General features: G+C 43.0%; 1 protein-coding gene across 1 annotated transcript in view; it reads right to left on the reverse strand.

The window, feature by feature from the left end:
- The window catches only part of LOC137514583 (E3 SUMO-protein ligase PIAS4-like), a 227,514-nt gene extending 208,028 nt beyond the window's left edge, over positions 1-19,486 (reverse strand). The window contains exons 1-2 of the mRNA XM_068234222.1: positions 19,451-19,486; positions 18,440-18,545 (exon numbers count right to left, since the gene is read on the reverse strand). Coding sequence (XP_068090323.1) covers positions 18,440-18,545; positions 19,451-19,486 — 142 coding nt within the window. The remainder of the gene's footprint in view (positions 1-18,439; positions 18,546-19,450) is intronic.
- Between the last annotated feature and the right edge of the window lie 2,922 nt (positions 19,487-22,408).

Here is a 22,408-nt window from a genome sequence, read left to right on the forward strand (position 1 = left end):
GCAATGGCTGAAAACTAAGAAAAGATAAATTTTTGCAATTTCTCTTCTTCCCTGTAAAATGCATATATAAAATTCTTAGCAAAAAGTATTGCCCAAAGAAAGCCTAGTTTGTCCCGCAAAAAATATATAGATCGTTTCAGTGTGTTAAGTAGTCAAAGTTATTGGCGAATGAATGGGAGGTGCATTATGTAAAAATTGCTCTGGTCTTGAAGTGGTAAAAACATGTGGTAGGGAAGTGGTTAAAAGCCTTGCTGGGAATCCCCAATGAATAGATGAACTAGTCTAAATGTTGCTTCTGTCAGATTTCTCCTACCTACTGTAAGTGACAGCAACATAGGAGAAAAGTAATTTATGGCTCATTTTACTCTGGAAAAAACACACTTCTTATTTGTCTAGGTTTGCACGTTTTAAATTTTACAATTTTTTGCCATAGTGCCCCTTTAAATAAAATAAAAGGTAGTCTGTTTATTCAAGACTGAAATTACACAACTGAATTTTCTCATCTTTCAGCAATCAAACAAAGCCTCTTGCCCTGTGCAGCCAATTACTCCTGCAGCAAGGTTGGAGCGCGTGGAGAGTCGCATAAGTAGCTGTATCCCTAAACCGTATTGTCGCTAAAAACTGCAAAGCAAAAAAAAAATTTACTGTCATTTTTGGAAATTCATAGCTGGTTGTAGCCTGACATGGAAAGAGGCTTTTTAATATATTGATTCTTTTTTAATTGAAAGGTTTAATCCAGCTTGAATTTTTGCCAAATCCCTTGTGACATTTCTAATGGAAATGTTAAAAATTGACCTGAACTTTTGCACAGAACAGAAGGAAAACCGAGAAATGGACCCTGTATTTAGTTTTTAGAGCATTTAACCTAATTCCCCCTCATCTGTGACTAATCCCAACTGTAATTTGATCTTTCCGCTTTAAAAGGACTCCGAGCTCACCCAAAAAAAGAAAGTTGTACTCACCAGGGGCTTTCTCCAGCCCAGTGCTGGTCGGGAGGTCCCACGCCAGCGTCCTGGCTCCTCTCCTTCTCCCCGCTCCGGAATGGCTGACAGGCCGCAGCCCGGGCGACACTCGGCAGAGTGTCGGGCTGCGCCTTCCGCGTATGACGCGGCTGACGTCACACGCCGGCCGCCTCGCGTCATCACGGCGGCCGGCGTGATGACGCGAGGCGGCCGGCGTGTGACGTCAGCCGCATCATACGCGGAAGTAGCAGCCCGACACTCTGCCGAGTGTCGCCCGGGCTGCGGCCTGTCAGCCATTCCGGAGCGGGGAGAAGGAGAGGAGCCAGGACGCCGGCGTGGGACCTCCCGACCAGCACTGGGCTGGAGAAAGCCCCTGGTGAGTACAACTTTCTTTTTTTGGGTGAGCTCGGAGTCCCTTTAAGTAAATCAAGCTCATAGTGAGGGCCAGATTTGTACTTTTTACCGCCCAAGGCCAACTATCATCAGAGTCCGCAGCCGCCCTGCATTAGAGTTTGCAGATAGCAGCGGGTGGCCACGGACAGACCAAATCTATCTGCATCTGTGCCTCATGTGCAATGTGTTTACTGGTGGAGCTGGAAGAGCAAAGGACTCGTCTCAGTCAAATGAGAGTGCAGGCTGCAGCAGGTGGCATGACTGATAGCTTCCTGTTTGCTCCTTGTCTGCCCCACTTTACGGCCGCTCACTCAGCCGCCCCTAAACAAGGCTGAATTTCTGGTGCCCTAGGCCATGGCCTTTGTGGCCTTGCCAGAAATTCGACAAAAGGGTAGAAACTTCAGTTGATATACTGGGATTGATACTTTAAGGACATCTGAAGTGAAAATAAACTTATGATATAATGATTTGTATGTGTAGTACAGCAAAGAAATAAATCATCAACAGCAGAGATAGGAGTCTAATATTGTTTCCAGTACAGGAAGAGTTAAAGAGACTCTGTAACAACAAAAACCTCCCCTGGGGGGTACTCACCTCGGGTGGGGGAAGCCTCCGGATCCTAATGAGGCTTCCCACGCCGTCCTCTGTCCCACGGGGGTCTCGCCGCAGCCCTCCAAACAGCCGGCGACTGTGCCGACTGTCATTTCAATATTTACCTTTGCTGGCTCCAGCGGGGGCGCTGTGGCGACTTTCGGCACGGAAATAGACGGAAATACCCGATCTCCGTCGGGTCCGCTCTACTGCGCAGGCGCCGGAAACTTGCGCCTGCGCAGTAGAGCAGACCCGACGGCGATCGGGTATTTCCGCCTACTTCGGCGCCGAGAGGCATCAGAGCGCCTGCGCAGGAGCCAGGAAGGTAAATAATGACGTCACCGCTGCCCGGACTGCACAGAGGGCTACAGCGAGACCCCCGAGGGACGCAGGACGGCGTGGGAAGCCTCATTAGGATCCTGAGGCTTCCCCCACCCGAGGTGAGTACCCCCCAGGGGCCGTTTTGGCGTTACAGTTCCTCTTTAAGAAACTCCAGTTATCTATACAAAAGAGTTTCACTGAGCTCTCCAACTTTCTTTCAAAGTCGCAGAGAGCTCTATCTTCTGAAGCGCATCTCAACTGTCTTTAAATTTAGTTTTTTTTCTGCAGAGGAAAGTTCAAAAAGGTCATTAGCCTGCTCTGTGAAATGATTTAGAATGCTGAGTGTAGTGTGTAAACTGCAAATATTAGAGAATGATTCAATGTTATAAAAAAAAACCTATATAACTGAAAATATGAGACCATTTTCTTTGCTAATGTTCTATTAACCACTTGACCACTGAGGGGCTTTTCCCCTTTATGCTGGGAATACACAGCTCAATTTTGAGCCATTTAGATGGCTCGATAGATAATTTTTCGACATGTCCGATCTCCTGCCCGATCGTTTCCGTGCTCGATTTTGCATGGAGGGCAATGGAAAAAAGAAAAACGAGCGGAAGATAAGAGAATCACCTGCAAAATCGAGTACGGAAAACGATCGGGCGTGGAATCGAGCGGCAAAATCGAGCAGTGTATGCCCAGCATTAGGACCAGAGCAATTTTCACCTGTCAGTGCTCCTCCCATTCTTTTGCCAATAACTTAATCACAACTAATCACAACGATTAGATCTATATCGGGGTTTTTTTTTGCCAATTAGGCTTTCTTTGGGAGGTACATGTTAAATATTTTATTCTAAACACATCTCAATTCGAATAAAAAGAAAAAAAATGGATTTTTTTTTTTTTATTTCTTAGTTCTTGGCTTTCTACTGTGGATAAAACCCACACATTTTATTTGCCAATTTGTCCCGGTTATTGCAACGTTTAAAATATTTCCCTAGTAAAATGTATGGTGCCAATATAGTGTTTTAAAATAAAGGTGCATTTTTTCAGTTTTGCGTTCACTAATTATATGCCTGCAAATACAAAAAAAAAAAAAAAAAAAACAGTTATATACCTTCTTCACATACCTATTTAAAAAACTAACTAACTGTGCACTAACGACCAAATTAGACCAGAATTAAGCCAGAAGATACCAGAAAAGACTTTAGCAATCTGATTCACGGTTAGTGCAATAATGTCTCTGCTCTTCATGATTAGCCTGCTTTCCCCTGCTATTCTCAAATCGGTACACTCACTGCATTCTCCTGCTGTCAGCAACACTCTACATTTCTCCCTCATCTCCACAGGTTGCCTCTCACAAAACTTTCTTATTCATACAACCTCGCTATAAATTTCATGCTCCTTCTACCCATAAATCTAAATCCCACCCTATCCTCTGCTCTCTCTGCCTCCCATTTCTCCTTGCTGCAGGCGACATTTCACCAAAGCCCGGACCCTCTCTGCCGGCAAACTCCTCACTCTTGCACACTAATCAAACTGCTAAAAGCAAACCACATGCGCACCCAAACTGCCACAACCTTATTAATATTCCTCTTCTCCCCCCTCCTTCCCCACCTATCTCTGCTACTCTCTGGAATGCCCGCTCAGTCTGCAACAAACTTCCTTTCATCCATGGCCTTTTCAATTCCAATGCCTTCACCATCTTTGGGGTCACAGAAACATGGCAGACTCCTGCTACGGTCTCACCTGCCGCCCTCTCTTATGGGGGATTCCACTTTAGTCACACGCCTAGAAGTGGGGGAATAAACATGGCGGTGGTGTGGGCATTCTTTTCTCTGATAGATGCTCCTTCAAGCCACTCACCCCCATTCCTTCTCTTTCCCTACCTTCCTTTGAAGTCCATGCAGTCAGTCTATACTCTCCCTCTAACCTCCAGATGGCATTAATCTACCACCCTCCTGGCCCTGCTTCCTTCTTCCTAGATCACTTCTCTGCATGGCTCCTCCAGTTCCTGTCCTCCGATATCCCTACCATCATTATGGGCGACTAACATTCATGTTGACACCAACTATTTTGTCGCCCCTAAACTTCTGTCACTTACTTCCTCCTACGGCCTGTCTCAGTGGTCCACTGCTCCAACTCACTAATGGTCATACACTTGACCTCATATTCACTCGTCTCTGTTCTATCACAGATTTCACTAATACTCCTCTCACGCTCTCTGATCATAACTTACTAAACTTTTCTCTCTCCCCCTCTGTTCCTACCACGCTGCCTCAATCACGCTCATATATACGCAGGAACTACAGCAACATAGACATGCAATCTGCCTCTGATGCCCTGGCACCTCTCCTCACACAACCATTCACTGACCCTGACTCAGCAGCTGCACACTACCACAGCTCAATCACACAAATCATGGATGCAATCGCACCTCTCACCAATGTCTGCGTCCACACCGTGTCTGTCGTCAACCCTGGCTGACCAAAGCTACTAAATAGCTGAAGGGGTGCTCTAGGGTAGCTGAACGCCGTTGGAGAAAAACTAATACTAATGAGGATTTCATTTCTTACCAAAAAAAAAAAAGTTAAACAAGTTTAAAGAGAATCTGTACTGTAAAATTCTTACAATAAAAGCATACCATTCTATTCATTATGTTCTCCTGGGCCCCTCTGTGCTTTTTCCTCCTCTCCCTGCTGCAATCCTGGCTTGTAATTGCCATTTTTATGCAGTGATTACAAACAAAAGGCATAGCAATTGATACGCTGAGAGTAGCTTAGTGTGTGAGTCATACAGAGTGTGCAGGGGGCCTGGAGAGGGTGTGTATAGCTTCTGCCAATAACAAGCAGTGCAGCATATTCCACACATTCCAGCCTCAGCAGACAGAGCCGACAGAAGAGAGAAGATTCAATCATATAACAGAGATAACACAGCCACTGTGCAAATAGGAAAGGCTGCAGTAAGACAGAGCACATTAGAAAAGCTATAGGAACATATAAGATAGAAGAAATAAGGCTCAAAATTTTGTTAGAGTCTCTTTAAAACTGCTCTCTCCTGCAAAACAATCATACTTTTCCTCCCTCATATCCTCCCACTTGCACAATCCAAAGCACCTGTTCAGTACTTTCAACTCCCTTCTCCTTCCACCCCCTACCCCCTCTTCCTTCATGCTTATCAGCTGAAGAATTTGCAACATACTTTATCATCTGCGGATTTTTGCAATTTTATCTGTACATAACTGTACCTCTCGGCCCCAGACCTTAACTCCCTCCTCACACGGGTTCCCGACTGCCTGTCAGTAGGTAGACCCCTAATGGGAGATTGTTGGAATTATTGGGACACAAATGCCTTAAAAGACCTATGTGAATTAACGGGTGAAATCGTCTACCTTTAACCCTCCAATGATCCCGGGGGGCTCTGTAGAATGGTTTGTTCAAAGTGTAATGGAGGAATGTAAAGCACTGATCTACCCCTTGACACTAAAAAATCTGTCCATAGTGGAAACACAAGCTCTCAAGTGGTTAAAAAATAAAGAATTGACAATCAGAGAAGCTGACAAAGGAGGGGGAGTAGTGGTTCTGGCAACAAAGGACTATCAGGCTGAATGCCTCAGACAACTCCAGGATAGATCCTGGAGTTGTACTAGACTACCTTGTGATCCTACCCCCTCCTACAGTCTAAAACTTAAAAACGTATTGTCAAGGGCTGTGGCCGAAGGTATAATGGACAGAACTTTGGCCAATAAATTGGTGCCGGAATTTCCAATAAGTCCTGAATTCCGAAAATTCACAAGTCTGAAAAAAGGCCCCCCGGGAGACCAATAGTTTCTGCTATTGGCTCCGTGACCGAGTCCCTTTCCCAATTTCTGGACTTTAAATTTAGACCTCTCCTGAGATCATTGCCAGCCTATGTGGGAGATACAGTTGAAGTGTTAAACATTCTTAATGCATTTGAGTGGCAGTCCTCTTTCCATTTGGCCACCATAGATGTGGTTTCTTTGTACAGCAGAATCTGTCATGATGATGGTTTACTGGCTGTATCTAAATTTTTGCCAGCTTTACAATATTCAGAGGAGGAACAGAGGTTCTTGTTGGCGGGTCTGGAGTTTGTCCTTGCCAGGAATGCGTTCCTGTTTGACCGCCAGTGATACCGTCAGGAGGTCGGCACGGCAATGGGGAGCACGGTGGCCCCCACCTATGCCGGCCTCTTCATGGGCCACTGGGAGGCCAACCACATATTTGCGATGGGGGAACGCATTCCTGGTGAGGATCAAACTCTGGATCCGCTTTATAGACGACATTTTGGTGGCATGGGATGGTGACCAGTCGTCCTTTGAAGAATTCATAGAAAATGAATTCTTCAAAGGAGGACTGGTCACCATCCCATACCACCATCCCAAAATAGAAAAATTAATGTAAATGATGTAAACATGGCCTTTACCCATTCTTGGGGGGGGGGGGGGGGGGGGGGGGGGAGGACAAAATTGAATTCTTGGATCTGAACATTGACGTGAGTAGGGGGTCTTTGATCACCAACACTTTTAGGAAACCCACCCATTAGATCACTACCCTTTAGTCAATTCCTTCGTCTGAGAAGGAATGCAACCACTATGGAGGACTTTGTTAATCAGGCTGAGTTACTCAGAGGGAGACTACTTGCTAGGGGTTACAGAGATGAGGTCATTGCGGAGGCTTTTCAAAAAGCTGCAAATAAAAATAAGGAATCAATGACTCCAAAAGTTAAAAGACAACAAGACAGATTCTTTATGCATTTCACATATTCCCCCATGTTTGAAAAAATAAAAAAAAAAATCGATTAAAAATAACTGGTGGCTCCTACAAGAGGACAGATTGCTAGCAGATAAGTGTCGACAGACCCCATGTATTTCTTACAAAAAGGTCCCTAACCTTAAACATCAATTGTCACATAGTGAGTTTGTTAGTCCTAGAACACAAAATTGGTTAGGTAGAAATAGGACCCCTGGAAATTATAGATGTGGTTCATGCTCTTGTTGCAATTTTTTGGTAACTGGTAAGGAATTCCATAGATTTGGAAAAACTGTAAAGTTCAGGGAGTTTATTAATTGCAAATCTAAGAGGATTGTATATGCACTTATCTGCCCATGCCAACACAACTATGTGGGACTGTCAACCCGCATGATGCAAGACAGATATCAAGAACATTGCAGATCCTTGGGTAACCCGCGAGCAAAGGGTAGTCCTAGGGTCATGGAACATATGAATTCTGTGCATGCAGGGGATGCCTCACAGCTTAGATTTTTTGGATTGGAGGTAGTAAAAAGGGATGCGAGAGGTAGAAACTGGTTAAAAAAAACTACAACGTAGGGAAAGTTATTGAATTGCTTTTTTTGAGGCGGTGGGTCCATTGGGACTAAATGAACGTAACGATCTATCAGTGTTTTTGTGATCAATCATGCTGTTTGTTTTACTTGTGTAAATTTTATTGATTATTGAGGTTTTTATAATGAAATTTCCTCTTTTTCTCTTTTGTCCCTCTTTTTCTCTATCCTTTTAGGTTGTTGTTGAAAAGGAGGAGGTCGGCTGTAGCTTCACCTGCTAGTGGGAACATCCACCTTGGTCAGGTAGCTCCATCTGTATTTACGCACTTATATGGGACAGGCGCTTGTAATTTGTAATCTCTACTGCCCTATGATTTTTTATGGGGTTGGTTTGACTTAGACGGCCTTCGCTGTCAGTCTGCGCCCTGATCTTGGTTCAGTTGCTAGGGACGCCTGATTGGCTCTCCGTTGCTGCAGGGAGACGTGACGTCTGCCCGTTAGCTGGGAGGGTGATAGGCAGAGTGTGGTAGTCCGATGACTAGTGTAGAGGTGGGGCCTCCTTACGTAGCGCGTGCGCGGTGCCCAATGGAGTCCGGCGCCGTCGGCGCATGCGCTCCATTGACCAGGTATGGTGGATGACCACTTCTGACCCGCCTCTTCCGGTATTTGGTACGCAGATGGCGTCCCGGAAGTTTTGGATGCGGTGCTTGGTAGCTGCGCTCCGTGTAGCGTCCGGCCTCCTCCTTTCAAGCCACCATACTGTAAGTATTTAAGGGGTGACACAAGGGGGGCTCATTGTCCTGAGGAAGCACTCCATGTAGGAGTGCGAAACAGCTGTAGACGATCTTTACCATGCTTGTTTAAATCTCTCTCCTGTCTGACTATTGCCCTGGTCGCATGTATTGCTTTTTAATGGATATACAATAAAGGTCTGTTTTTACTGGAGGTGCCCAGCCGCTTTTGCCTTTACACTTCCCGACTGCCTGTCTGCTATTTCCTCTTTCATGTCCTCTCGCTTCTTAAAACTTAATATGAATAAAACTGAACTAATGGGTCTTTCCACCATCCCTATCCACCTCTTTGCCTGATATTACAATAAATGTTAACACGTCTAACTTCAGTTCCCAAAGCACGGTGCTTAGGTGTTATATTTGATTCGTCTCTCATTTATTTCTCACATTAACTCCCAAACCAGCTCCTGTCATCTCCAACTCAAAACCATAGCACGTATCCAACCTTTTCTCTCCCATGACACAACCAAAATGTTAGTACATGCTCTTATATCTCGATTGGACTATTGCAAAATATTGCTTGGTGGACTTCCAACTAACCGACTAGCACCGCTCAATTCTGTACTGAACTCTGCTGCTCGACTTATCTTTCCTCTCGCTCTTCGTCTGCTGCTGCTCTCTGTCAAGCTCTTCACTGGCTACCAATTAACGAGAGGATTCAGTTCAAACTCTTAACCCTAACCTACAAAGCTCTCCACAATCTCTCCCCCCTGTACATCTCCTTACTAGTCTCCAGATACCAACCCAACCGCAATCTCAGATCTGAACACGAACTTCTTTTATCCTCTTCTACAATTACCTCCTCACATTCACGTGTACAAGATTTCTCACGTGCCTCACCCCTCCTCTGGAATGCCCTTCCACAGCACATCCGCCACTCTCCCACCTTTGAAATCTTTAAACGCTCCCTCAAAACCCACCTTTTCCGACAAGCATAATCTCTAGCTTACGCCATGCACCCACTAAATAACCTAATTACGCACTACGCACTTACATATACTGTATACTTCCCCCACATTTTGTTTTCACCCCATTCCTTTAGATTGTAAGCTCGCAAGGGCAGGGCTCTCACCCTTTTGTGTCATGGAATATTATTAATTTAATTGCTTGCACTCAGACATTTATACATTTTAGTAATGTTAAATTTGCAATTGTAATCAGCAGTGCTGCATTTTTTGTATCAGTCTGTATCATTATGTATCCCTCGTTTTCTTACATTGTACAGCGCCACAGAATATGTTGGCGCTTAATAATAACAACAACAACAACAGATCTTGGCATAAACTGGGAAAAAAAATTGATGTACATCTGAAAAAAGTAAGCGACTTCAAACTGTAACTGACATTTAATCGATCTGCTCTGATGTTAAAATTATAGTTGAACTTTAGTCTAAAGCTCAATTAAAGTGACAATGAAGTGGGAATTAAAAAAAAAATTACGATATAATGAAGTATGTGTAGTACGGATAATTAATAGAGAAGCTCTTTTGCATAGATAAGTGAAATTTTTTAGCTTCCTGTACTGGAAACAATAAGGGCTAGTTCACACTCGGTGCTTGAAACGCAGATAGCCCGTGATCTGCTCCGCGATCTTAACCAAAACCCTTACGAATCAAGCGCGATTTCCCTTAAATAGAACGAGATCACAGCGCAATCGCCCCTGAAATGCGCATTTGGGATTGATCAAAAATGCAACCGCTGCAGTGTGAATGAATCCATAGGGATACAATAGTAGCAGCGCTTTGCTGATCGCTGGCAATCAGCAAAACGCTGAAGAATTGCCAAGTGTGATCCAGCCCTATGAGACTCATATCTTTGCTATTTGTTCTACATGTTCTATTTCTTAAAGATGAATTCCAGTGAAAATGTAATAAAAAAATTGCTTCATTTTTACAATAATTATGTATAAATTAGTCAGTGTTTGCCCACTGTAAAATCTTTAAAATCCCTGATGTACATTCGAACATTTATCACATGGTGACATTTTTACTGCTGGCAGGTGATGTAGCTGCCGTTTGCTGTTTTGGCAGTTGGAAAGAGCTGTAAACCGCCATTTCCCACAATGCAACAAGGTTCACAGACATGAAGCTGCCAGGAGTACATGGTCCTCAGAGTTTCTTGTGGGAGGGGTTTCACCACAATATCAGCGATACAGAGCCCCCTGATGATCAGTTTGTGAAAAGTAATAGATTTCTCATGTAAAAGGGGGCATCAGCAACTGATTGGGATAAAGTTCAATTCTTGGTCGGAGTTTCTCTTTAAATTGAGTAGAGGCAGTAGAGTGTTGTACCGTGTTAGCCATCAGTAAAAGCAAGGAATTTTAAATCAAGATGATACCATTTATTGGCTAACAGAGATTGAATAAACAGTGAGCTTTCGGCTTATAAAAAAGCCTTCCTCGGACTTTGTTACTGACAAAAACTGAAAAACACAGCTTATATACACTGACATACAGAGGATAAACATTCTTTAGCAAACAAATGTAATTATATGCCTTAACCACTTCACCACTGAGGGGTTTTACCCCCTGACCACCAGAGCAATTTTCACCTTTCAGCGCTCCTTCCATTCATTCATCTATAACTTTATTATTACTTATCCCAATGAAATGAACTAGATCTTGTTTTTTTCGCCACCAATTAGGCTTTCTTTAGGTGGGACATTATGCCAAGAATTATTTTATTCTAAATGTGTTTTAATGGGGAAATAGGAAAAAATGTGGGAAAAAATTATTTTTCAGTTTTCGGCCATTATAGTTTTTAAATAAAGCATGCTACTGTAATTAAAACCCATGAAATGTATTAACCCATTTGTCCCGGTTATAAAACCATTTAAATTATGTCCTTATCAATGTTTTTGGTCGACAATATTTTATTTGGAAATAAAGGTGCATTTTTTTCAGTTTTGCATCCATCCCTAATTACAAGCCCGCAGTTTATAAAGTAACAGTGTTATACCCTCTTGACATAAATATTTAAAAAGTTCAGTCCCTAAGGTAACTATTTTTTTTTTTTATTGTATTTTTTTTTTTTTTTAATTACAAAAAAAAATAAAAATTGGGGAGTGTGGGAGGTAATGAGTTAATTTATTGTGTAAATGTAATGTTTGTATATGTAATATGCTTTTAGGGTGTAGTTTACTATTTGGCCACAAGATGGCTACAGAGTGTTTGTTTACATGCGACCTGTAAGCGTCCGGAAGGACGCTTACAGGAAGCAGTAGGAGGCTGGGAGACTCACAATGATCTCGCTGTTTCTGAAAGAAGCAGCAGATCATTGCGGGGGCTTAGATCAACGAACGGGAATGGATTTTCCCGTTCATTGATCTCCGGGCGAGCGGGTGGCGGCGTGCACGAGCGGCGGGTGCGCGCGCACGAGCGGCGGGAGCGCGGACAGCGGCGGTAGCGCGGATTTCTCTGTCCCTGGTTTTTTAGGGGGGGAAAAAGGGACGGAGAAATCCGTACGCGTGGGGGTAAAGTGGTTAAAGAGAATCTGCAAACCATTCTATTCATTATGTTCTCCTGGGCCCCTCTTTGTTGTTTCTGCCACTCCCTGCTGCAATCCTGGCTTATAATTTCCAGTTTTAGGCAGTGTTTACAAACAAAAACATGGCTGCTAACCAGCATGTAATAGGCTGAGAGAAGATAAGTCTGATTCATACAGAGCCTGGAGGGGGGCATGGAGAGGGTGTGTATAACATCTACCTATCAAAGCAGAGCAGCACATTCCTGCTTGAGCCGACAAAGGAAAGAAGATTAGATTATATAACAGAGATAATACAGCCACTGTGCAACCAGGAAAGGCTGCAGTAAGACAGACCACATTAGAACAGGTCTAGGAACTTATAGGATAGAAAAAATAAGGCTGAAATTTTTGTTACAGAGTTTCTATTACTCAGTAGGCTTTCCCAGGCATCCTGGCTAAATTGATAAGATAAACAGTTCCCTCAAGCATAACATAAAGCAGACTCTGGTGATGGGGAGACACTGTAAATTCATAAAAAGCCACAAAGAAGAGAACTGGCTCTTAGGTGCATGAAAAAAAAAACCTGTAAATTGCTTTATTAATAAATCTGGAAAAAAAACATACAAATCAGTACAAAACCCCCAATAAAGTAAAATGTTAAAATATTTTAGCTCCAACAATGCACCCACCAGAGCTCTGGTCACTACTAGTAATGTCTATGGGGCTGCAGTCCCCAAAATAGTCAAAGGTCACAGTGACAAATGGTCTGTCCAGCAGGTACACAATCCCAATGTGTAAGGTTGCTACTGATAATGCATGGAATCAATTGTGGGAAAAAAACAATCACAGGGGTAGATGTGAAGAACAGACTCAAAAGCATAGTTCCACAAGGAGGATTTAATAGTCAAATTGCAGGATGGCAAATCAATCAAAAAGTAGCATAGCAAAGAGTTCCAGGTGGCGGTGCAGTGGCAAGTCGCTGTAAGATAGCCTGACATGTTTCTCCGTTTACTAACAGCCTTTTCAAAGGCAAAGCAGTGAGGATCTCAGTGAGAGGACGCCAATCGGCGTTCTTCTATTCACCGTATTCGTTCCGTCATAAAGCCATGCCCCCCAGCACACCCACACAAGAGCCCCACTGAACGAGTGGTCACGCCTAGACGCAGGTCACTGGAGCGCAAATGCGCTCCATCTCAGCAAAGCCGGAGGCAACTGCATCCAGTGTATGCCCTCTGTGACGTGCATGCAGGTGGGAGGACGAGAGGGTGGGAGAAGGTGGAGAGAAGTGGCTGTCAGATAAATCCACATAGAATGAAAACAAAAAAGTAATAAACCATAAATATAGTAACTTAAAGGGAAGGTTCAGGGAGGGATGTAAAAAAAATAAAAATCAATTTCCACTTACCTGGGACTTCCTCCAGCCAGTGGTAGGCAGGAGGTGCCCTCGCCGCCGCACCGCAGGCTCCCGAATTGATTTTTATTTTTTTACATCCCTCCCTGAACCTTCCCTTTAAACATCTGATGGCAACCGAGACAGCAAGCCTAAAACCACCAAACAATGTGGTGGACGGCAGCATTTAAAAAAAATATAATATACTCCTTTGACATGCATATTTAAAAAGTTCAGACCCCTAGGAAACTTTTTTGTTTCGTTTTTTTAATTGTAATTTTTTTTATTAAAAATGTTATTTGGGTAATTTTTGGTGTGGGAGGTAAACAGCTAATTTTAAATGTAAAAAAATGTATTTGATAAAAAATGGATGTGGGTGTAGTTTTGCTGTTTGGCCAGAAGATGGCCACAGTCAAAAAGTCCTGGAAGCGTGATCGTACGCTTCCAGGAGGTATTAGGAGGATGGGAAACTTTTTGTGACTCAGAAAACAGCAGCCTCTGATAATAGGGGGGGCTTCGATCAATGAATGGGATCTATAATCCCATTCGCTGGGCTAACGTCCGGTGGTGGGAGTGCGCACAGCCTATCTGGACGAGAATGTTTGTGCAGATAGGCTTAAGTGGTTAAAGTGTAACTGTCAGGCATAAAATCAAAAATCAATTCTTTTTATCTGGAAAACAAGTAATAAGGATGCTAACCAGGCAATCCAAAAGTTAAACATCACTCTTATTTTTCTTCTCCATAAGGGTACGTTACCACTTGTGCGTTGCGTTTTTGACGCGAAAATCGCGTCAACGAACCCGGACTGGTTTATAAATGGTCATTCCCCAGTTTACCTGACTCTTATTTGGTACGTTGCCGCACAAAGGAAGTTGCAGGGCATGCTGGGTTATCCTTTTTTGCTTCTGTACATTAGTTAAGTCTGAGGGGAAATAAAGAAAAAAAAAGCCCAGCATGCCCTGCAACTTCCTATTTGCGGCAACGTACCAAATATGAGTCAGGTAAACTGGGGAATGATCATTTATAAACAAGGAAAGTAATAGAGATTTTAACTTTTGGATTGCCTGGATAGCATCCTTATTACTTCTTTACCAGATAAAAATAAAGAATTGATTTTTGATTTTATGCCCGACAGTTACACTTTAACCACTTAAGCCTATCTGGACAAACATTCTCGTCCAGATAGGCTGTGCGCAATCCCGCCACCGGCCGTTAGCCCAGCGATCAATGAATGGGATTATAGATCATACGATATAAGCAGAATCTAATGCCAGGGGGACCGGAAAGGAACGCCTCCTGAGTACTGAGAATCATCAAGTAGTTGGAACTTCATCCATAGACTACCAATATATTGCATTACATAATCCCATCATCCCATAGCCGGGAAATTGTTGATATCCTGGATAAGGGGATGACAGAAGGGTACAGGAAGCGAGTGCTGTTAAAACAGCAGAGATTTGAGCGCAGCCGTCACCACCATAGGGCGTAATAGGAATTACTACTATAGCGGCACCCACCGAGTAACTTCGGGGCCTCAAAGGACGGAGCTTAAAGAGAAACTGTGACCAAGAATTGAACTTCATCCCAATCAGTAGCTGATACCCTTTTTCCCATGAGAAATCTTTCCCTTTTCACAAACGGATCATCAGGGGGCTCTGTATGTCTGATATTGTGGTGAAACCCCTCTCAAAGGAAACGGAGGACCATGGTCCTAAGCAGTTTCCTGTCTGAACCTCGTAGCATTGTGGGAAATAACTACTGTTCAAAGTTGTTTCCCAACTGCCAAAAAAGCAAGCAGCAGCTATTCCAGTGACATCACCTGCCAGCAGTAAAAGTGTCACCATGTGTTAAACGTCAGAATGTTAATCAGGGAGAGGAAAGATTTTACAGTGGGCAAATACTGACTAAATCATTTATACATAATTATTGTAAAAATGAAGACTTTTATTACATTATTTTCACTGGAGTTCCTCTTAGTTACTTTTAACACACTAATTCAGCCACCAACAATAGCTGGAAGCTGAATTACATCATTCCCTACCATCGATGTCGACCTGGAGGGGGAACAGTAATTAACGCCACCGGGACTTGTGCAGGAGCAGTGTAAGCCATATATTGGCTGTATCCTGCACCCAAGTCTCCCGGCGGCAATTTCATAGGTACGCTACAGGAAACCCTATTTTCAAGGAAGCACACATAGCTATACAAATGTATATCTACACACAAGTGACCATAAGAAAGACTCCCTACATATTAGTTCCAGGCCATATGAGGAACCCTAGGCAAACAATGGGTGTCAGAACTATATAGTTCCTTCCCTTACTTGCCTTAAGCATCAGCGACAGGGGACCATATGCAATTAACTTTTTCTACTGAGTTATCCCCTAGGATATAATTTTCATATTCTCTTTAAAATGACTTTTGGGCAATTTACGATTGAAAATATACCCAAAAATTTATGAAAAAGTACTATCAAAATTATTTTCAGTATATTTTTTCTTGCTGGTGGCTTAAAAGACATTATATGACTAAGTGTGAAAATATCACCTAGGAGAAAGAGAAGACAATTGCATATGGGCCAGGGTCTCTGATTAGCGAAGATGAAATTTATAATATCTGACCTTATAGGGTGCAAGCTCTACAGGAAGGGGGCATATATGCACAGCCCTCATTTAGTCCTGCAGGGGCCATAGAGTCCAATCTGAAAATCCACTTGGCCTCTGTCTGCAGGAGTCGCTTATCCAAGTCACCTCCCCTCTTTTTCCTGTTGAGCTTCTGGAAACCCAAAAAATTGATACCAAAGATATTGTCAATATGGGCTTCTCTCATATGCCTTTCAAGGGAGGTTTCTTTTTTATTTCAAATCTCCCTTATATATTCCAAAATGCCTCTTTTCAAGGTGCGCCCAGTCATCCTAAAATATATTTTACCACATGGGCAAACTGTACCACAGACCAATGCCTCAATATTGCAGTTAAAGTTAAAATCTTAAAACTGCGTGCATTTCAGAAAAGGATTTTCTTTTTAACACATACCAACAAGGCTTGCAGGTACCACACCTGAACATGCCACATGGTTTTGGGGGGCAACCAGGTTTTAACCATAGGTGTATTTTGGGGGCTCCTAAACTCACTATGCATAAACATAACCCTCAAATTAGCCAATCTTCTGTATCTGACACTAGGGTTCTTCGGCAGGACCTGGCACAAATCTTTGTCTTGTTGTAAAATTGGCCAATATCGTAAGATTTGAAAAATCTTGGGCTGAATATGTGCCGATTAATCTAAGTGCTGTACACTTCGCCTCTTCAGACCCAGTCTTCCATAAAGTGCCATAATGTGTTCAGTGCTTTTCGCCCTGTCACATACCCATCTCAATACAAAATCCTGTCACACTCCATTCTAAAATCCTGCCTTTGGGAGCAATTTCTTTTTGCTCTCAGTGGTATTCCTGCTCTTAGAGAGTGTGGATGTGCGCTTTCCCACCAGAGAAAGGAGTTCAAAGAGAATTGAACTGTGCAAACGCAATTTTTCAAATTGACTTTACCATTTTAAAAATGTTCAACTTTTCCCCCTCAATTATGAAAAAAAATTAATGAAAACTCAAATTGCTTGGGACTATTAAGAATTTGACAAAAAATATTTTTTAAAAAAATCAGCCACTCCCAATTGCCATATCGATAAAAACTATAGCATTGATCAGATTTCTTGCTCGAAGAATGAAACTTAATTTTTCTTTGCAACCAATTGTTTTTATTGTATTGCAGAAAAGTTTCATCTTTTTATCGCATCTTGTGTGGCCAGGATACCTGAGGTGTTCTTTTACTTACCTGGGGCTTCTTCCAGCCCCTGAAGGCTTGTAGGTCCTTCAATGTTCTCCCGGTCCTCTTCCTCTTTCCGCTATTCGTCACGGTACAGTGCAGGCTAGTGTTGTACTTTATTTTCTGGTTGAACTCCATGGATGTTGTCCTTTTTAATTCCAAATAACTATGCAACTGCTGCACATGTGCAGACTCACATCTGATCATAATCCCGAGGCCGGTGAATGTTAAGCCTACATGCGGTTACAAGTCTTAACCTGGTGTGCATGCACAGAGCACTCCCAGCTTCAGGAGCATGATCAAGAAGGCACACCACTGGGCCAGTGCATGCACAGTGCAAGACTTGGCTACTGTGCCAGGCTGATACAATTTTGAGATACAATTTTGGGTACCACACTAAGAAGAACACTGGTATTTTAAAGTCGGAACAAAGATGGGCTAAAGTTCTCACTAAGAAGGGCTAGAAAACAGTTTGTAAAACAAACAAAAAAATACACACTTAAGAGACCAAGAAACAACATTCATAATAGATTTATACATACTTGGGGCTTCCTCCAGCCCCATCCGCATGGATTGCTCTCACGCCATCCTCTGCCTCCATCGGCGGTACCTGGTCCCGTCACTTCGGCCAGTCGACTCAAGCGCAGTGCGCTCCCACCGTACTGCGCAGGCGAGATGGAGGAGGTCCCTGTGCATGCGGAAAACTGGCTGCGTCCGGCAGAAGTGACGGCGGCGTGGGAGCGATCCATGTGGATGGGGCTGGATTAAGCCCCAGGTATGTATAACTCTATTACTATATTTCGTCCCTTTAAATACATCAATTTAGAGGCTTCACTAATTAGCCTTTTATTATTAGGATGATACAAAGAACAAGCCGGCACAATCTACACATGGAGGACATGAGTAAAAAGGGGTTCTTCAAAGTAACCAAATGTGGAATATCTTAACAGAGGAAATCGAGTTAATTATGCATTTAAAACTGGTTGAATGCTTTAACCTTGGAAAGCATCCACAACTGTGATTCCTAGATGTAGGATCCAGTCAGAATTTATTTAGGAGAGTTAACTTAAGCCTCATCTACATGGTACAATTTTCCATCAGATAGATTTATTAGATAGATGTAATAAGAAATGACATCGTGTGTAGACGTCCAAATTATTTCAGATCAATCTTGCGATAGATTTTGCTTTGATAAGTACCCAAAATCAATTGCAAAATCTAACACAATCTGATTGGACTGGCTGAAAATTATCAAATAGATCCATCTAATAGATCCGATCTGATGGAAAATTGTACAGTGTAGATGAGGCTTTTGACAGGTCTTCTTTCAACCTAGATAACTATGCAACTTACCAAGGGTGTTGAAAGTGAGCTGATACACAGCATCCTATTCCTACCATGAACTCACCGAGGGTCTTGCAGAGCTCAGGATGCTTCACTCCAATAGTTTTCAATCTCTGTAAGAGTTCAGACGAGGTTCTTTGCCTTACCAGGTACAAGCCAACAGAGTAACTCTGATCAAGAAGGAAAAATATAAACACAGAGGGGAGGAAAGGGGGAGGGGAGGAAAGGGGGGGGGGGGGAGGAATCCAAATTTTAACTCCATATGTCTCCTGTTATACATTTGTTATACATGCATTTGTTGTTTCTAAAAACAAAAAAATTGACAAAAGGATAAGTGTATTCTTTCCCAGAGAGCAAATAAACAAATTTTCAAATTTACTTGAGCATTTATCCGATAACATCCCAATTTATTTCTCTAAAGCAGAATTTAATTCATGAAGGAAAAACCAACCATAAAAAAGTCTATAGAGAAAACACCTAAGCAGTTTTGTGTTTTTCCATAATCAGATTCTACACTTAAAGCATACCTTAAAGGACAGATCAGAGATGGGAAAAAAAAATCTACTTACCCGGGGCTTCCGCCAGCCGTTCTGCGCCCTTACTGCTGCTCTGCTCCCAGTCGGTGGCCCAGGGCCCCCTGCAGTACAGATGCTGACAGGCATCTACTGCGCAGTACACTCCAGACCATGAGCGCAACCGAGAGCAGCTCTCGCACAGGTACAAGAGATGCCGACCTAGTAAGGTCGGCATCTGCACCAGAGGGGAGCTACAGCGAGGGCACAGGATGGCTGCTATGGCCCAGCTCAGACATACCTTTCAAGTGGGGAGAGACAAAAAATGATGCTCACCTCAATAGAGGGAAGATTTTAGATAATCCAGAGGCTTTTTGGATCGTTCTGGTGCCCACTGTTCCAGCACTGGGTCCCTCAGAAAATATTTGACAATAGTTTCTCAAATATGTTCTTGTAGCCACACTCCCATCTGTGTATTAGCATGGCTGTACTGAGCCTGCTTGAGTACGGTCCACACCTGCACAGTAACACTATGCTTGCGCACTGCTCTTTCCGCTGTGCACGAGCAGCTTCATGTTACTGTGCAATGTAAGGACCATGCTCACGCAGGCGTAGTACAGCAGCACTTGAACTCAAATAGCAGTGTGGCAAACTCAAATGGCGAAGAAGAAAATGGTCCTGTGCAGCAGCGGAGGGCTCCAGGAGAGTACTTAACTAGTTAGAGGCTTCCCTCTACTTAGTTGAGCAATAAAAATATTTTCTCCTCACAGGTTTTCTTTAAAGCGGACCCAAACCAAACATTTTTTAAATTCAAAATATTTAGTTGCACCACTCTTGACACATACCACCACTCTTGACATACAAAAGATAAATAAACACTCCTTCAAGCTTATGAGCATTTCAGTGCATGCATTTCACCCTTCTCTTTTCATAACTAGGGTTATACAGGTGGCAGCTGTTAGCAATTCCTCCTTTGCCGGACACCACCTACTCCACCAGTTTTCCGGATTCTGTCCCGGCAATATGAAAGAAAGGGAGGGGTTCCTCCAATAAATGTAAAATATTTTATATTTGTCATGCAGCTGAAAAAAGGCTGCCATTTAGTATAATTTATAAAATGGCTTTTATTTCTGAAATCTTGTATCTTTAATTTGGGTCCACTTTAAGTGTGCAATATGCGACCCTTCATGACTAAGTACTAGTCTGGCCATAAAAAAAAAAAAAATACAAAATCTCAATTTCAGCAATAAGCTAAAGAAGACTAAAAAGACAATGGCCTCAATTCACTAAGCTTATCTCCTGTCTTTAATAACGTTTCCAGAGTGATCACCATGGTGATGAGGCATGTAGTATTCAGGAAACAATTTACCTCAGGCAAACCTAACGTTAACTCTTCTGTCTTTAAGTTAACTCTTCAATCCTTAAAATAACTCCAGAGTTAAAGACAGGCTGTTTATTAACTGCATGTGAAAATAACTACAGAGGAGGTAAATTAACTACAGAGGAGGTACATTAAGGAATGAAGAGATAAGATAACTCTTACTGAGTGGTGGTACGTTTTCTCTTGCCTTATCTCCAGCATGATCTTAGTGAATTGAGGCCAATGCCAATTAATACTTATAAAATTAGTCACCAGCTTACCTATCTGTGATTGGTTTTCATTAGCTCAATTTATACATCTCCCTTGGTGAGTGGAGATATGCAGGTCAGTTGAATTTTGTGATCATTACAAATCACCACCAATGTCAAGCTGTCTGTAAAGCTCTTCCTCCTTGCTCTTAAACACAGCAAAAGCATCCTGCAGGGATATGTTACTCTTATAGCTACTTCAGTGACTAGTGCTCTTTACAATGAAACCAAACAACCTAAAAGTGAACAGTCTCTGAGATTTCTAGTACGAAAACATGACAGCCAGAGCAGTTAGAATGCTGTGGTCAAATGGGTCTTGTCAGTGCAAAGGTCAGAAAAGCTTTAACTGGAGGAAAGAAGGAAAATCGCAGTCACATAGACACCGATAGTGAGAAAGTGGAAATAGTCAACGGCTGCAACAGGCACGTTTTTGTGTTTTAGGGACATAAACTAGTGCCATTCAGTTTAAAAAAAATATATATTTAATGTATTAAAATGTATAATTTATTACCGATCTGTAAAGAGAAACTAATCAAAACAACCTGAAGATTTAATTTCTAAAAGTTATCAGATCGCAAAATCTTCAGTACTGGTAGGTTGCCCTCAGGGTCCTTATTCCTCACTGTCCACTTAAAGAGAACCCGAGGTGGGGTTCTTAACAAAATCCCCATACAGAGGCTGGCTCTGCCTATCGAGCCCAGCCTCTGTTGCTAATCAGATCCCGCTAAATCCCCCCTGCGCTCAGCCAGACCCCATAAATCTCAGCCGCGCTGCCGACACGCAGCATGTCGCAGCGGGCTGTGTTTAGCTTCCTAACGTCAGTCTCCGCTCTCCCCCCGCCTCCTGTATCGCTCCGGTCCCCGCCCACGTCCCTTCCCTCCACGCTGATTGGAGGGAAGGGACGCGGGCGGGGACCGGAGCTCTGCAGGAGGAGTGCCAAGACTGACGTTAAAAAAGGTAAACAGCCACATAGCGCAGCTATGATTTATGGGGTCTGGCTGAGTGCAGGGGGGATTTAGGGGGGATCTGATTAGCAACAGAGGCTGGGCTCGATAGGCAGAGCCAGCCTCTGTATGGGGATTTTGTTGTGAGAACCCCACCTCGGGTTCTCTTTAAAGGATGCCCGAAGTGACATGTCACATGATGAGATAGACATGTACAGTGCTAAGCACACAAATAACTATGCTGTGTTCCTTTTTTTCTTTCTTTGCCTGAAAGAGTTAAATATCAGGTATGTAAGTGGCTGAATCAGTCCTGACTCAGACAGGAAGTGACTACAGTGTGACCCCCACTGATAAGAAATTCCAACTATAATACACTTTCCTAGCAGAAAATTGCTTCTGAGAGCAAGAAAGAGATAAAAAGGGAATTTTTTTTTTTATCAGTGAGGGTCACACTGTAGTCACTTCCTGTCTGAGTCAGGACTGAGTCAGCCACTTACAGGCCTGGTGCACACCAAAAAACGCTAGCAGATCTGCAAAATGCTAGCAGATTTTGAAACGCTTTTTCTTAATTTTCTGTAGCGTTTCAGCTAGCATTTTGCGGTTTTGGGAAGAGTTTTTGGTGTAGTAGATTTCAGATATTATTACAGTAAAGCTGTTACTGAACAGCTTCTGTAACAAAAATGCCTGCAAAACCACTCTGAACTGCCGTTTTTCAGAGCGGTTTACGTTTTTCCTATACTTTACATTGGAGGCAGAAACGTCTTCGCAATCCAAAATCTGCAGCAGTCCGGGAGCATGCGTTTCTGCAAAACGCCTCCCGCTCTGGTGTGCACCAGCCCATTGAAAAACATTACTCAAGCGTTTCCACATCCGCACGTGGATAGAGAAACGCTGCCGAACCGCTCTGGTGTGCACTAGGCCACATACCTGATATTGAACTCTTTCAGG

The sequence above is a fragment of the Hyperolius riggenbachi genome, chromosome 1 (assembly GCF_040937935.1).
Source record: "Hyperolius riggenbachi isolate aHypRig1 chromosome 1, aHypRig1.pri, whole genome shotgun sequence".
NCBI classification, from domain to species: Eukaryota; Metazoa; Chordata; class Amphibia; order Anura; family Hyperoliidae; genus Hyperolius; species Hyperolius riggenbachi.